At 41.7% G+C, this 15,862-nt stretch overlaps 1 protein-coding gene across 1 annotated transcript in view; it reads right to left on the reverse strand.

The window, feature by feature from the left end:
• Positions 1 to 15,862, reverse strand: part of tg (thyroglobulin) — a 360,953-nt gene that overhangs the window by 281,880 nt on the left and 63,211 nt on the right. The window contains exons 16-18 of the mRNA XM_072246581.1: positions 11,512 to 11,721; positions 10,886 to 11,092; positions 557 to 711 (exon numbers count right to left, since the gene is read on the reverse strand). Coding sequence (XP_072102682.1) covers positions 557 to 711; positions 10,886 to 11,092; positions 11,512 to 11,721 — 572 coding nt within the window. The remainder of the gene's footprint in view (positions 1 to 556; positions 712 to 10,885; positions 11,093 to 11,511; positions 11,722 to 15,862) is intronic.

Raw genomic sequence — 15,862 nt, forward strand, 5'->3', positions numbered from 1 at the left:
TTTACACTACATACTAAATTAAACAACGTCGTCTTTGAAAACCTAGCTGGTCATTAATTGGAAATGTTAACTCTTTCTTGCTCAACAGATTCTGCCTGACCTGCTGAGTATTTCCAGCATTTCTGTTTAATTTCCAGAATATGCTGTATTTGTTTTTAGATTATTCATCAGCCCATACAACCTGGAAGAACTACAGTACAATCTACTGTCTTTCTAAGGAACGTTCACTGTTCTGCTTGGCCAGAAGGGAGCTGGAGCTGACTAGCCTGAGAGGTTAATTAGTCCAACTATTTTTAGTTAATAATAAAGCACTTGATGGTTATAAGATAAAAATGAAGCATACTGAAGCTGTCTCCTGCTGCTGATCATTATCTGGTTTCTTATGCTGGTCAACATAAACGTTTACATATTGAGTGACAGCAGGCCCAAGCTCACATGTCCACTTTAACACTCAACACTCGGATCTTTGTGGAAAATATTTAAGAATTGCCAATACCTATAAGTAACACCATCAGGAGAAAGTCAGAAAATGGATGGACGATTTGTATACACAGACCTGAAGTTGACAGAATCCTCTAGCTGTCAGATCATCTGCGATGAAGGTGTTAAATGCCTTCAATAATCCTGAATAATCACTGCTACAGGCTTTCCCAGAGGGCAAGTTGAGCTGAAATTGTGTCCGAACCTGAGCCACCTGAAATATATGGATTCCTGCAGAAACAAAAATGCAAACTCTACATAAAATATAATTTCTAATAATCCTATTCTAAATTAAAGTAAAAAATTTAACCAGCTGTCAGACCTGCACAGGCAAGCGCTTCCCAGTCTCCACCCAGATAACATGAGTCAACAAATGACAGCGCTAAATTGAACTGAACTGAACATTCCTAGACTGTTTCAATGACTCTGTGGGTTGATGTTTTATATTCTGTGTTTTTCACTCCTTTTTTCCCCCACTTGTGTCATTTGTCCTTTTTTTTTTGCACATTGGGTGTTTGGTGTTTTCATTGAATGGTGTTTCTTTTCTTCATGGGCGTCTGTGTGAGGATGAATCACCAGACTGTATACTGCATACATACTTTGATGATAAAATGTCATCGAATCTTTGAGTCACCTATCTCTCCTTTCCAGCTCATCACCTGCAGTCTAAACCACAGTCCTTGTTCAGCCATCAAACCAGACAGCCTCAGCCAGTAGCTCCTCTGAGTTTAGCTTCTGTTCTCTCTTGTTTGGTAGCCCCTCATGGCTTGTTATTTTGAAGTTGATTATTAAAGTTATCGCTCACCACTAAATCGTTCCTGCTGCTCTGCTTTTGTGTCAAGCCTGCTCTACATTTCCTGACACCTGCAGATGCTGGAAATCCAAAACAAAAATCAGGGAATGCTGGAAACAGCAGGCAGAATCTGTAGAAAGTGAAATAGTCAAGTCACTTTTTATTGTCAGCTCGTCCATAACTGCTGGTACAGTGCACAGTAAAAATGAGATGTTTTTCAGGCCCATGGTGCTACATGAAACAATACAAAAACTACATTGAACTACATAAAACAACACAAAACTACACTAGACTACAGACCTACCCAGGACTGCATAAAGTGCACAAAACAGTGCAGGCATTACAATAAATAATAAACAAGACAATAGGCACAGTAGAGGGAAGTAGGTTGGTGTCAGTCCAGGCTCTGGGTATTGAGGAGTCTGATGGCTTGGGGGAAGAAACTGTTACATAGTCTGGTCGTGAGAGCCCGAATGCTTCGATGCATCTTGCCAGATGGCAAGAGGGAGAAAAGTTTGTATGAGGGGTGCGTGGGGTGCTTCGTAATGCTGTTTGCTTTACGGATGCAGCGTGTGGTGTAAATGTCTGTAATGGTGGGAAGAGAGACCCTGATGATCTTCTCAGCTGACCTCACTATCCGCTGCAGGGTCTTGTGATCAGAGATGGTGCAATTTCCAAACCAGGCAGTGTTGCAGCTACTCAGGATGCTCTCAACACAACCTCTGTAGAATGTGGTGACGATGGGGTGGGGGGGGGGGTGAGAGATGGACTTTTCTCAGCCTTCGCAGAAAGTAGAGACGCTGTTGGGCTTTCTTTGCTATGGAGTTGGTGTTGAGGGACCAGGTGAGATTCTCCACCAGGTGAGTGAGTGGATGTGAGTGCAAGGGGATGGTAGTCATTGAGGTGGGACACTGAAGACTTCTTTGGCACTGGGACGATGGTGGTGGCCTTGAAGCATGTAGGAATGACAGCACCACTCAGAGAGATGTTGAAGATGTCAGTGAGAATATCTGTTAGCTGGTCTGCACATCCTCTAAGCACTCTGCCAGGAATATTGTCTGGTCCAGCAGCCTTCCGTGGGTTGACCCTGCACAGGGTTCTCCTCACGTCAGCCACGGTAAGACACAGCACCTGGTCATTTGGAGGAGGGGTGGTCTTCCTTGCCGCCACATCATTTTGCTCCTCAAAACGAGCGTAGAAGTTGTTCAACGCATCTGGGAGGGAGGCATCACCAGCACAGGCAGGTGGTGTCATCTTCTAGCTGATGTCCTGAATGCCCTTCCACATGCACCACGTGTCCTGGAAGTGTCTGTGGATTCACTGGGCATGTGCACGCTTTGTCTCTCTGATGGCCCGGGACAGCTTGGCCCTCGCTGTTATTAGGGCTGCCTTGTCGCCTGTTCTGAAGATGGAGTCATGGGTCCTCAGCAGCGCACACACCTCCGTGGTCATCCATGGGTTCTAGTTAGCGTGTGTAGTGATGGTCTTGGCCACAGTGACATCATCGATGCACTTGCTGATGTAGCTAGTCACTGATGCCGTGTACTCCTCTAAGCTCAGAGTCGCCATCGGTTGCAGCCTCCCTGAACATGTGCCAGTCAGTGTGCTCAAAGCAATCTTGAAGAGCAGAGATGACTCCTGCTGGCCAGGTTTTCACCTGCTTCTGAACTGGTCTGGAGTGCCTGACGAGCAGTCTGTATGCTGGGATTAGCATAACAGAGCTGTGGTCTGTGTAACAGAGGTGGGGGCGGGGCTCCACCGGTACGCATCAAGAACGTCTGTGTAAACAAGGTCCAATGCAATCTCCCCTCTCGTTGCAAAGTCTACATTCTGATGGAATCTGGGGGCACTGACTTAAGGTTCGCGTGATTAAAATCTCCAGCGACAATAAGCAGTCCATCAGCTCTAAAAGGATCCCTCAGACTTAAAATATTGACCATTTCTCTTTCCATGATTGCTGTCTGAACTGCTGAATGCTTCCAGCATTTCTTACTTTTAATCACTCTCCGAAAGTAACCATTATATTTCTCCTCCATTTATATTTCCTAATATGGAAATGAGGGAATGTAACTGGATTACACGGAGCTAAAGCACCAATCAAAATATTTCTGCAAAATTGCAATCCTTTTCCTTTGAAAAGCATCCCACAATGGCTGGTAGCTATTTAAAGGTGACCTCAAGTATATTGACATGAAATGCATGTAATTAGTGTCCTAATTAGGAAGTTATTACTGCGTCATTGGAATCAAATACCCTTGCATATTGTAATGCATCCAAATTGAGAATTATTTGAATTCTGGTAGCATCTTGAAAATAGTTCATGACATGATTAAACCAGACAATACATAAATGTCCTAAAGAACAATATGTGCCTATCAAGTTAAACATCTTAGATCCACTTGTATGCCTATTGCATATTATAGTGTCTTCTTAGTGCTGCAGTCTGACTGCCTGCATCATTTCTTTTTGTATCCACATCACATGTCTTTGACAACACATAGGAAGCTTTAACTTTTGATGAAAAGGCTTCAAGCTGTTCCTCCAAATTGCAAGGAATCTGGGACAGGTGGTGGTGAAGTACAGGTAAGTGTGCTTCATGAAAAGCCAGGCTCGGAAGTGGAGCGATATGTTACACTCAAAGTGGCCTCTCAGGAGACCAACAGTGTGGTCAAGATGTAAACATATAAAACTCCTAGACCACACTATTATGGTTTCAGCTTCGAGAATTAAAGTTAACTCAACACTCTGACCCCAGATGACAGGTGTCTGGAGATTACTGGTTTCATCCCTTTACTCATAATCTGTGCAAAGGGATGTAGTAATCACCATGAGGCACTGTCAATGAGCACTCTAGACACATGATATTGCCAAGTTCTATTTTTTCTTCAGTTTTAAATGACCCATCCCCAAATGCTCCTTTTTCTTTCACCATCTTTGCCTTGGGATAGGTTAGTGACAAATATTTATCACAAAAGGTTTAATATCTCTGGCATATGTCATGAAATTTGTTGCTTTGCAGTAGTACATTACAATACATAATAAAAGCTATAAATTAAAGTATTAATACAGTAAACAAATAAGTATTCAGTGCAAAAAGAGGGGAAAAGTACTGAGGTAGTGTTCATGGGTTCATTGTCCATTCAGAAATTTGATTGCAGAAGGGAAGAAGCTGTTCCTGAAACTTTAGTGTATGTCTTCAGGCTCTGTATTTCTCCCTTCATGGTAACAAGGACATGTCCTGGGTGATGGAAGTCCTTTTTGATGGATGTCCTTTTTGATGGATGCTGTCTTTTTGAAGCATTGCCTTTTGAAGATGTCCTTGATTCTGGGGAGGCAAATGCCCACGATGGAACTGGTTGAGTTTGCAACAGTCTGTTGCTTTTTCCAATCCTGTGTGGTGGCCTCTCCATATCAAATAATAATGCAACAAGTTAGAATGCTCTCCACAGCACACCTATAAAATTTGCGAGAGGCTTTGGTGACATATCCAATCTCCATAAGCTCCTAATGAAGTATAGTCACTGTAGTGCCTTCTTCATAATTCCGTCAATATGTTAGGCCCAGGGGAGGTCTTCAGAGCCATTGACACCCAGGAAACGGCTCACTCTTCTCACTGCTGATTCCTCAATGAGGACTGTTGTGTGTTCTCTCATCTTCCCCTTCCTGAAGTCCACAATCACTTCTTTGATCTTACTGATGTCGTCTGTGTGTGCTATTATATGTGTGCATAATAAAGAACTTCAGTTCCCAGTGGGTAAAGCGAGCAGTTCACCCAGAATCAGTAGCTTTGATCGTGACCTGGCCGTACGCGCTCAGTGTTGAGCTGGAGCTGTTCAAAATAAAAAGTTCTAGCATTTACCCACACCAGGTTTGTCCTTAAGAGCGAACATAACATGGTGTCTGGTCTAAATATGGAGAGAAAATGAATACCATGCATGGTTGAGGTAGCTACTGTGAAATGTGCGAAAGGACAGCAAGGTGAGAGAGCACATTGGTCCCAAAGTTCAGCAGTTCAATGGATTCACCGAAAATTCAGGTGAGAAGCCATAAAGCGTGGATAAGCCAAGTCTTCTCCCCACCCCACCTATGCAGTTTTCTGGAAATCTTACTGATCCAACTGGAAATGCTTCAAACAGCAACTCAATATATATTTAGCAGCTACCAGAGCAGTAGGGACCGATGAAAAATTGAATGCGTCTATTTTGTAAGTGTAATTGGTGAAGATGTTTGGACATCTACAATAGCTTTCAAATTGATGAGACAGCCTTTACATTGGGCACTCTAATGACAAAACTTGGAGAATTTTGTCCCTCTCATTAAAGAGATATAAGCATTTTTCTTGTAAGCAGAAACAAGGTGCTAGCTTTGACCAATACTTAGCTGAGCTTCACACACTGAGTAAATCCTGAGAGTATGGAGATTTGAGAGACCCACTAGCAGAGACAGGATAGTTTGCAGAACCCCAGATAGTGGGTTCAGAGAAAGATTTCTCTGCGAAAAAGTTTTTGATTCTGGAAAAGGCTGTGGATATGTGCAGGGCAGCAGAGTCCACACGAGCGCAAGCTAAGGTGCTGCACGAGGCAGACAACAGTGCATGTTGGGCAAACAGAGGAACAAAGCACAAGGTGTTTCTCAAAGCAACAGCAAAGCAAAGAGAAAGGATCAAAGAGCAAATGCAGCAAATGCGGAGGTAGGCACATTCCAAAGCCATGTCCTGTTTATAGCAAGTCCTGCAATAATTGTAGGAGGAAGAATAATTTTGCAAAGTGCTGTAAAGCTGGGGCCACCAAGAGAAAGGTGCACATGGTTGATGAGGAAATGAAGGACCTTTATGGATTCTCTACAGACTTCTGGTGCTGGTAAAACAGAATGGATTGTTCCAGTGACTGAATGACACAAGCTTGACACCAGAGTGCAGGGGAATCTGTTATCCATGAATCATTACAAGACTCACCAAGTAAAGAGCAAGATTTATCCAGTGAAGTTAAAAGTGACAGTCTATACTAGAATGTTCTGATAAAAGTGGGCTGTGTAGTGACCTTTAAAACACAAAGGGTCATACCTAAAGGCACAGCTACTGATTGTAAAAAAGCAAGTACAAGGGCATGCAAAAAGCTCAACCTGGTGAAAAAGTTTTTGTAGTGGCTTACAGACCAAAGATGACATCACAACATTCAGAAGTGTTCCCAGATGTCTTTGAGGGCCTCAGATGCTTACCTGATGTAACACAACTCATCCATGAGAGCTTCAGAGAGGTTATGGAAGAGAAGCACAAAACTCTACTTCCCATAGACATCTGTACCAGCTACACTAGCATGACGGTCAGGATGCCATTGCTGAACAGAGTGATCATGATGAAGAAGCTGTCAGTCTTGCTTCCACATCATGCAGCTGTGGTTCAAAATCTGTCTCATCAGCTTCCAGTTAAAGAGTGGAAATCAGAATGATCTCCACAATCATCTCCAGTTGAAAAGGAAAAATAAAAAGGAAGATGGGGAGACATCACAGGCCCAAATATCAGAACAACAACAATAACTCAATACAAACCAACAGGAAGAGTTGCTATGACATGCAGTCAACAGAGAGAGCTCGACGAATTGAGACAGAATCAGCTGCAACTTATGCAAAGATTCACTGATCACATGGATGTAGTCCAGGGCTCCATTATGAGGCACGTAGAGTGAATTATGGTCACACAGTAAGAAAAACAGACAGGATCTTGACAGAAGGATGTGAAAGAAATGAACATGTTGATCAGAGTTCTTAGAAAATCACTAATATTAACACAGCAAATGAAAGCAATCCATCTGTGGAAACAAACAGCAGACCAAAAAGGATCATTAAACCACTTCAGAGACTTATTGAAAGTTGCTGAGTGGATAAGGGACTGTATTTACTCATTACACTTGAAGTTAATGTAGATACCTTTGTTGGAAAGGATTATTGTGTCTTGCAGGTTTATGAGGACATAGTATTGTGTCTGTTTTTCTTTAAAGGTAGAAGATGTGTTATTATATGTGTGCATAACAAAGAACCTCAGTTCCCAGTGGACAATGCAACCAGAAGTTTCAATAATAACATGATCGCACATGCTCAATGTTGAGCTCGAGCCGTTCAGAATAAAATGTTCTAGCATTTACCCAGGCCAGTTTTGTCTTTATTAAGAACAAACATGCAAGGTCGTTGATGCAACATTACTCAACTAGCTGATTTATCTCACTTCTGTATGCCTCCACACCAACTGAGATTCTGCCAAACAGTTGTGTCATTAATAAATTATAAATGGCATCCAAGAATCATTTTAAAAAGTGAGTAAACCTTTAAAAAAGATCAAGTCAAAATTACCCAATTGTGCTGGAACAGGAAACCCGAAATACCTTCTGACACTTTCTTCTTCTATTGACCTAGCCAGGGTGAGTTTCCTGCACAACTCTTACTATTATTCACCACACCTTCCACAACCCTCCACACTGAACTTTGCTGCTCAGGATGTCTTTCCTGGCATGAATCTCACAGATACTCTCTGAACAATGAAGGAATTTTTAAGAGGGAAACCAAACTACCATGCAGCAATGTGTTAGAGCATTACGGGAGGTGAAATCCAATATTCCCTACCACAAGGAATGTTAATGCTAACACAGAAATAGAAGTGGATATAATATGTCACACAAAAACTAGTTATTTACTAGTATGTGTCACTGTTCACCTTCCATGTGAGTCAATAGAGATTTTTCATTTACCATTTCCATATCCTTTCAAGTACTGTTGATTCATCCACCTAGATGATTTAATAACAAATGTCTACCTCAAATGACTTTGCAAGTCACTTCCAAAGCTTTGCAACCCTGAATGTAATGTGTTTTTCCTGCCCTCTGTTTTAAATCCTTTATATTTAATCTTCTAGCAATGATTGTCAGCTCTGTACTCAGATTGATTGATGGCTTGTGTCAAAAAATTTGTTTTCTTCTTTTGCAACTCTACTGCACTCTCTCCAAGTCCAACATGTCCTTCCTATGGCATAGTTCCCAGAACGTAGCAGTGTTCCAGCTGAGCTATAATGTCAGGGCTTTGTACAGCCAATACGTTACTTATAATGCATGGAATTCTAGTTCTATTGATACATAGATCAACATTCCATTCCCTTTTATCTTTTTTGTACCTGTTCCTGACAGATTAATGATCGATTTTTATGGTTCCATAAGATTCCATGGACCATAAAACGGATTCCATGGACTCTTAGTTCTGATCTTTCCCACTACAAATGGATGGCTTAATATGAGCCTACTGAAATCCATTTTTATTTGTATTCCGTTACCTAATTTTTGTAATATTACTTTACAATTGTAATCTTCCTTCTAGAATGCTTATAATGCGAATAAAATGTCATATCTTTAGCAAGTGGAGTGAATATTTGATGCCTGACAGAAATAATTTATCAGTTTGAGTGTTTTCCAATTGTCCTGCTATCTGTCTCAACTAATCTCCTAAAATGACCCCTTCATGAAGTGCAATCATATATCAAATCCATACTGCCAAGATGAAATTCCAAGATGTTTCTTTACTCTATTAATTATAAATTAATTCTAATTTCAAAGTTTAGAGGTTAGCTACCCTGATCAATAATTCCTTTGTTTCTTTCTCACGCTTTTCTTAAATGGTCTACACATTTTTACACCACAATAGAGCAGTTCCCAATTGAGCAACTTTTAGTCAATTATAATTAGGGTGTTGTTGACATCAAGACATCAATCCCTGACATTATGGAATTTGTTAATTCTCCCCATGACTATGAATTTCCAGCAGGCAATCTTGCTTCTTCCCACATCCCAAATGTGTACAATAAGTTGACTTTTGGACTTGTCCTTAGCATGGACAAGTCCAAAAAAACATAAGACGAAAGTTGAAGGTGTGACGATAGAAAATAAGTTCCAGGGCTATGGATTGAACTAATGGGATTTCTTTATTGGGAACTGGCATTGACTCAACTGGTCTTGTGTTTCCTCACTTGTTAGTAGGTAAATAATCTGCAGTGTAGTCACCTACTGCTTTTTAAAATAATAGAATAAGCTCCTGGAGATGTGTCATTCTTTACTGCTATTACTTTTTTTGCTATTCATTTATTTATATTATTTCTCTGATATCATAATTATCCTTTCAAAAGTCTAAAATCTTTGGAGCTGATTTATGATGTTTCCCTTTCAAACACAACAAAGAGCTCAATTATATTATGGCTGCTATTCATCCAGTTAGGCAGCTCAATAAAGCTGGCTTATTGCCCATTAATATGTCTGTTCCACTTTGACATTTTGTTAAAAAGGGCCATGACACTCTTCAAGAGATTCTCAAACATTTGTAAGGTTATCTGTCTCAATTTGAAAGTCAACATTTCTCATGTAAACAATTCTATCATTGCCATGTTTGCAAAACGTTAAAACAGAATGTCATTCCTTAACTATTACCACTTCACAAGAGCAGAAAATAGAGGACTGTTTATATGAAATACTCGAGGAAACAATCAAATGGCTTAAGTCAAAGTTGTTAGGCAGGTCGACTGTGAGTTAGGCTATGGATGTAATGAAATCCTGGGACAACAGGTGTTTTGCTTTCGGTTGACTATAAACTATGATGGCATGGTTAAGACTGAAAATTTCATTGTTTTAGGGAATGAGAATCAATAGTCATTATTAGAAGAGCCAAATGCTATATTTCAAAATTGCACTTCTGCCATTATTTACATGAATTCAGCAAACAATGCTCAAAATAAAAACAAAAGGGTAAGCTTGACTACTCAAAGATGACAAAAACCAGAGGTCTAGTAAATGTTTAATAATCCCTTCAATTTGTCATAACTGATATTAATATTGCCTCTTTACAACTCTGCATTTGTTTTTGGGATGTGGGCCTCACTGAGAAGAGCAGCATTTTTTTAAAAAACACATTACTGCTTGGAATTGAGAAAATGGTGATGGGTCAACTTCCTGAGCCACTGCAGGTCCTCTAGTGTGGGTGCTCTCCTTGTGCTGTTGTGTGGAGATCTAGGAATAGAAACAAGGTAGGTTGCTCCACCCCTCACACCTGCATTGACATTCAATAAGATAATGGAAGTTCATGACCAAAGTATCGCTTCCTTGTGATAACTTTACATTCTTTATATCCAATAAGCATGATGATTTTGAGAGCAACAAAAGCCACTGTTGTTCTCTTTAATGCAATAAATTGCCCCCAAGAATTGGGGTGGCATGGTAGTGTAGTGGTTAGCAGAAGACTTTACAGTACCCAAGAACCTGGGTTCAGTTCCACCGCTGCCTGTCTTTGTTCTCCGGTTTCCTCCCACAGAACAAAGATGTAGCTGCTAATTAGTCACTGTAAATTGCCCTGTAATCAGGCTAGACTAAATTGTGGTATTGCTGAAGAGCACAGCTCGAAGGGCTGGAAGAGCCTATTCCACACTGTGTCTCAATAGATAGATAGATAAAGACTTAATAGAAATGTAATCAGGCAAAAAGAGATACTACATCCAAGAAAAAAAATGTCTTGAAGGAGTGTAGAGTAGCATAGACAAAATTTAAAGAGAACTTTGGGTCTAGGTAACACAGGGTCAATGGTACTTACTCTGACAGGACTCTGGATGTGGGAATTCTGCAATCCAGCTACCATTCTGTACATTGCACACAAAGCTTCTCTGACCAAATACACTCTGGTAGCCTTGACGACATTTCACCTGGCAATGCTGCACAAACTGGCCACTGGGCACATCATCACATAGGACAATGCCATTCATTACCTCAGGTGCTTTGAAGGGTAGTACACAGTGTGGGCCTAGGAAAACAAAACTGTGTGAGATCAGGATCTACTTAATGAGGTCTCTAATTAAAGAAAAAGAAAGCATACTTGAGTAACATTCATGGAGAGTTGGGCAGTCTCCACTTTCCATTGGCAATGCCATCCAATGCAAACATACAGACTTGTAGAACTGGAGCAGACACAGACCACATGGCCTCTCAGGACTGCTCTTTTGTTTGAAACAATGGCTGGTCTGATAGTAATCTTTCATTCCAATGTAACAACTGCTGAATTATGTTCAAATAACACAAGATTTTCCACAGATATGTTCTATAAAGGACTCTGAAATTGGATTTAATTCTTGACTTACAACAAAGCCTCATAAGATTTTTCACATTGCTACCCTACATATTTTTTGGCTGCTTTCCATCACTGGAGAACTCTAGATAACTTACGTTTGCAGGCAGGTTTTAATCCAGTCATTGTATTGACTTGTGTTTCAGGAACCTCTCCTCCATTTTCAAATACACACCAACACTTCTCATTGTCCTGATCACACTGTATGGTTGAGAAGGAGCTATCAAAGTTGTCACAAGATGGTATATAACCTGGCCCTGCTTCCTGCTCCATCGTGTCAATTGCCAGAATATCACACTTACTTAGACCTAGCAGTTGGGAAAGGACAATATTAGTTCTGATAGTTATTACAGTATTTATGAAATCACCAATAGGATTGTACATAACAGTGATGGTCACATTACGTTAAGACAAATGTTCTAAAATAATTGCCAACACACACACACAAATGGCATTTGATTTGATTTACTGCAGTTTTCATTTTAAGTGTTTGCCTTCTACTAATCTGCACACATATGGTTCACTGGGCAGTCCTTTAATTGGATCATTAGTAGGCAGCCGTTTATCCCGGGGATCATGGGTTTGCACCTCTGGTGGACTGTGCCCTCTCCAGGGCACAAGCCTGGGCAAGAAGGTTTGAAGAACCAGCTGTTGCCCATGCAACGTGCTCCTCCTCTCCACATCATTGCTGTAGTCCAAGGGAAGAGTAAGCACCAATACAGTTTGGCACTAATGTCATCTAAGAGGTTGCCAGAGTGAAGTTGTAAATAACATCAAACTGTTTTAAAGACGCCCACTCCAGATTTCTTCCTTGGGCTTAACTCCAGAAGCCTTTCCCATGGGTGGGTATGGCTGCAAGGCAACAGAGGTTTAAAAATCAGAGTTTTCCTTCTCTTAGCGGGCTGCCATCCAAGGCTGACGAGCCCCACCTTCCCAAATTTAATTGGATACTCCTCGGAATAATAACACTTGCAAGGCAGAATGTTTATATATAAGCCTTCAGCAATCATATTTGCCTGTACTGTACTTAATTCAAATGGCTAACCAGGAACTGGGGGACATTTGTGGGGGATGCCAAGTTAAATATGTTCAAAATGTTTAAAAGTATATAAAACATTCTCAGTATCTGGATGATGGAATTGACAGCTTTGGCCAAGTTTGCAGAAGGACTTAGATTAGAAGAATAGGCAAAAGAGTGACAGATGAAATACAGTGTTGGGAAGTGTTTGATCATGCACTTTGGTAGAAAGAACAAAAGCATAGACTTTTTTCCTAAGCAGACAGAAAATTCAAAAATCAGAAGTTCAAAGGGACCTGGAAGTACTGTGTAGGATTCCCTAAAGATTAACATGCAGATTGAGTCAGTGGTGAGGAAGGCAAATGCAATGTTAGCATCCATTTCAAGAGGACTAGAATATAAAAGCAAGGATGTAATACTGAGGCCTTACTTGCAGTATTGTGAGCAGATTTTGGCCTCTTATCTGAGAAAGGATGTGCTGACATTGGAGAGAGTTTAGAGGAGGTTCACAAGAATGATTCTAGAAATTAAAGGGTATCATATGAGGGGTATTTGATGGCTCTGGGGCTTGTACTCACTGGAATTTAGAAGAATAACAGGATATCTCATTGAAACCTATCAAATGTTGAAAGACCTTGAAAGAGTGGATGTGGAGGGGATGTTTCCTATAGGGCACAGCCTCAGAATAGAGGTTCAAACAGTTAGAACATAGATGAGGAAAGATTTCTTTTAACTACAGAGTAGTGAATCTGTGGAATTCATTGCCACAGGCAGCTGTGGAGTCCAGGTCATTTGGTGCATTTAAGGCAGCAGTTGGTAGGCTCCTGATTAATCATGGCATGAAAGGTTATGGGGAGAAGGCAAGAGAATGGGGTTGAGAGGAAAAAAATGAATCAGCCATGATGAACTGGTAGAGCAGACTCAATGGGCCAAATGACCTAATTCTGCTCCCATCTCTTATAGTCTTATGGCCTTATTGTCTTCCTGCACAGGTCAAGAGTTGAAGTTCCCTCTTTCCATGCACAAGCTGAGACATATGATCATGTGAGAGAGAAGTAACTAAATATTGGCCTCCAGACCCCAGGAAAATGTTCTGTGTCTAGTCTTGATTTCCAGATAAATATCTAGATTAGAACTATAGGATAAATCATGTGTCTGGTGTTGACATGTTTAATTTGGTTATAACCCAGCAAGTACCTGTTGAATATTCCACCATGAGATGGCATCATAAATGCAATGCTAAAATATACCAATCTCAAACCCCCAACTGGATACATTGTGATGAATTTTACCATATACAAGTATGTGTGTTTGGGAGTAATAGGCCAGAATGACAACAGAATCTATATACAGCAACTCTGACAATCTCAGGAGAATCAGGGTTTCACATCTCAGCTACTTTAAGCCAGCTGAAGCAAAATTCACTGCCCACTGTGACAGCGTTTACTGTTGTCCAAAGACACAATTATTCCCAAATATTTTGCCCCAGGATCCTTCTTTTGGTTCTGTTGAAGACACTTGCAGAACCTCACTATACATGGCCTACAATTCATAATTTGCTTATCAGAGCCAGACAACATGTGTATATCTATTGACGTGAGGCCTGTTAGAACACTCAAGTTTGCAGCCCAGAAAGCAAAAAAATTCTGCAGTTGCTGGAATCTTGAGCAGCACATGAGATGCTGGCATCTGTGGAGGAAAATGAACAGTCAATGCTTCAGATCGAAACCCTTCATCTGGAATGAAAGATAGAGAGGCAATAGCTAATATTAAAAAATGTGGAGGGAATAGGTGGAGCAAGAGCTAGTAGGTGATTGCTTGATAAATGTAAAGAATGGTGATTGGCAGCTGGAGGAAGGGAGAATACGATTTGTACTAGAATCTGTACTTGTGCTGTACTGCTAGTTAGACAAATGCCAACCGGGCTCCCTCAGACAGCTACACTGCTTCCTGGGCTTCTGCAACTTTTCCAGCCATTTCATCTGAAACCACAGCCAAATCGCAGCTCCGCTCACCTCTCTCACCAAGTCATTCTCCTCACAAACAACGTGGTCTGCTGGCGGGAACAATTCTTTTGAGGAGTGCAAAAGACACTTCATCACCATTTCTATTCTTCACCATCCCAACACCTCTGGATCTTTTTGTGGTACAGGTGGATGCACCTGAGGTGGGCCACTGAGGCCATCTCCCAACAAGGACCAGTTGGGAAGTCACAACCATTTGCCTTCTTCTGCAACAAGCTCAAATCTACACAACACCATTATCAATTAGGAGACTGAGAGCTACTCAGCCTTGGAGGGATGAAGACATGAGCTAACTGGAAACACCATGCCTTTCCTGATCTGGACTGGCCACTAGAACCTCGTACAACCACTCATGTCAGGCCTGCTAGGCTCTCTTCTTCAAGCAATTCAATTTCACCATGTCCTACTGACCAAGCTCCAAGAACACCAAGACAGACACCCTGTCATGACAGTTCAACCCAGATGCAATGGAGATCAACCCTCAGCCCATCATTCCATCCTTGCAGATCCTCACCCTGATCACATGAGGTCTTGAAAGCCAGATCCACCAGGCCCTTCAGCACAAGCCTGTTCCAACCTACACTCCAGACAACTACAAGTACTTGCAGGTGGCCGTGTACTCTGAGACTCTCCAGAGGGCTCACTCTTCACCCATCTCTAGCCATCCAGGTACACATCAGTTTCAGGATTTTCTGTCCCACATCACCATAGGTTTCACCATGGTTTGCCACCTTCTGTTGGGCTATGGTAATCATAACAGTGGTGGAATGGTTCTCCAAGCAGCCCATTTCAATGTCTTCCCAAACTTCCCTCAGCCACTGAGATTGCAGACCTGAATATCCAACAAGTAGTTCACCTCCACCACCTCTCTCAGGACATTGTGTCAGACTGGGGTCCACGATTTGTCTCCCACTTCTGATGAGCCTTCTGTTCTTTCCTCCACAACTGAGTAAGTTTGTTCTCTGGCTATCATCAGCAGACCAACGGGCAGTCAAGATGAGCCAGTGAGCAAGTGAAGAAGTTTCTGTGACGCTTCTTCACCTCCGACCCTTTCACATGGAGGCTGCTGCTCTGGGCCGAACTGTCCCACAATCTGCACACCTCTTCTGCCACGGGTATGTCTCCCTTTGAAGTACTTCATGGCTGCCACCCTCTATTGTTCCCCATAGAGTAGCCAATAATGGAGATCATATTCTCTAGGGCCCTGGTTTGTCACTGCTAGAAAGCTTGGAAGAGGGCACGGAGGGCCATCCCAGCTGCCAACTGCACCAATTGCCACAAGGCCAACCACCAGCAGTGCCCAGCCAGACTGCTCTGGCCCGAGGACTGTACCTGGCTGTCCACCCAAGATCTGCCCGTGCATCACCTCCTGCAAGATCGCGTCCTGGTTCATTGGTCTCTTCAAGA

The sequence above is a fragment of the Mobula birostris genome, chromosome 1 (genome assembly GCF_030028105.1).
Source record: "Mobula birostris isolate sMobBir1 chromosome 1, sMobBir1.hap1, whole genome shotgun sequence".
In the NCBI taxonomy this organism is placed as follows: Eukaryota; Metazoa; Chordata; class Chondrichthyes; order Myliobatiformes; family Myliobatidae; genus Mobula; species Mobula birostris.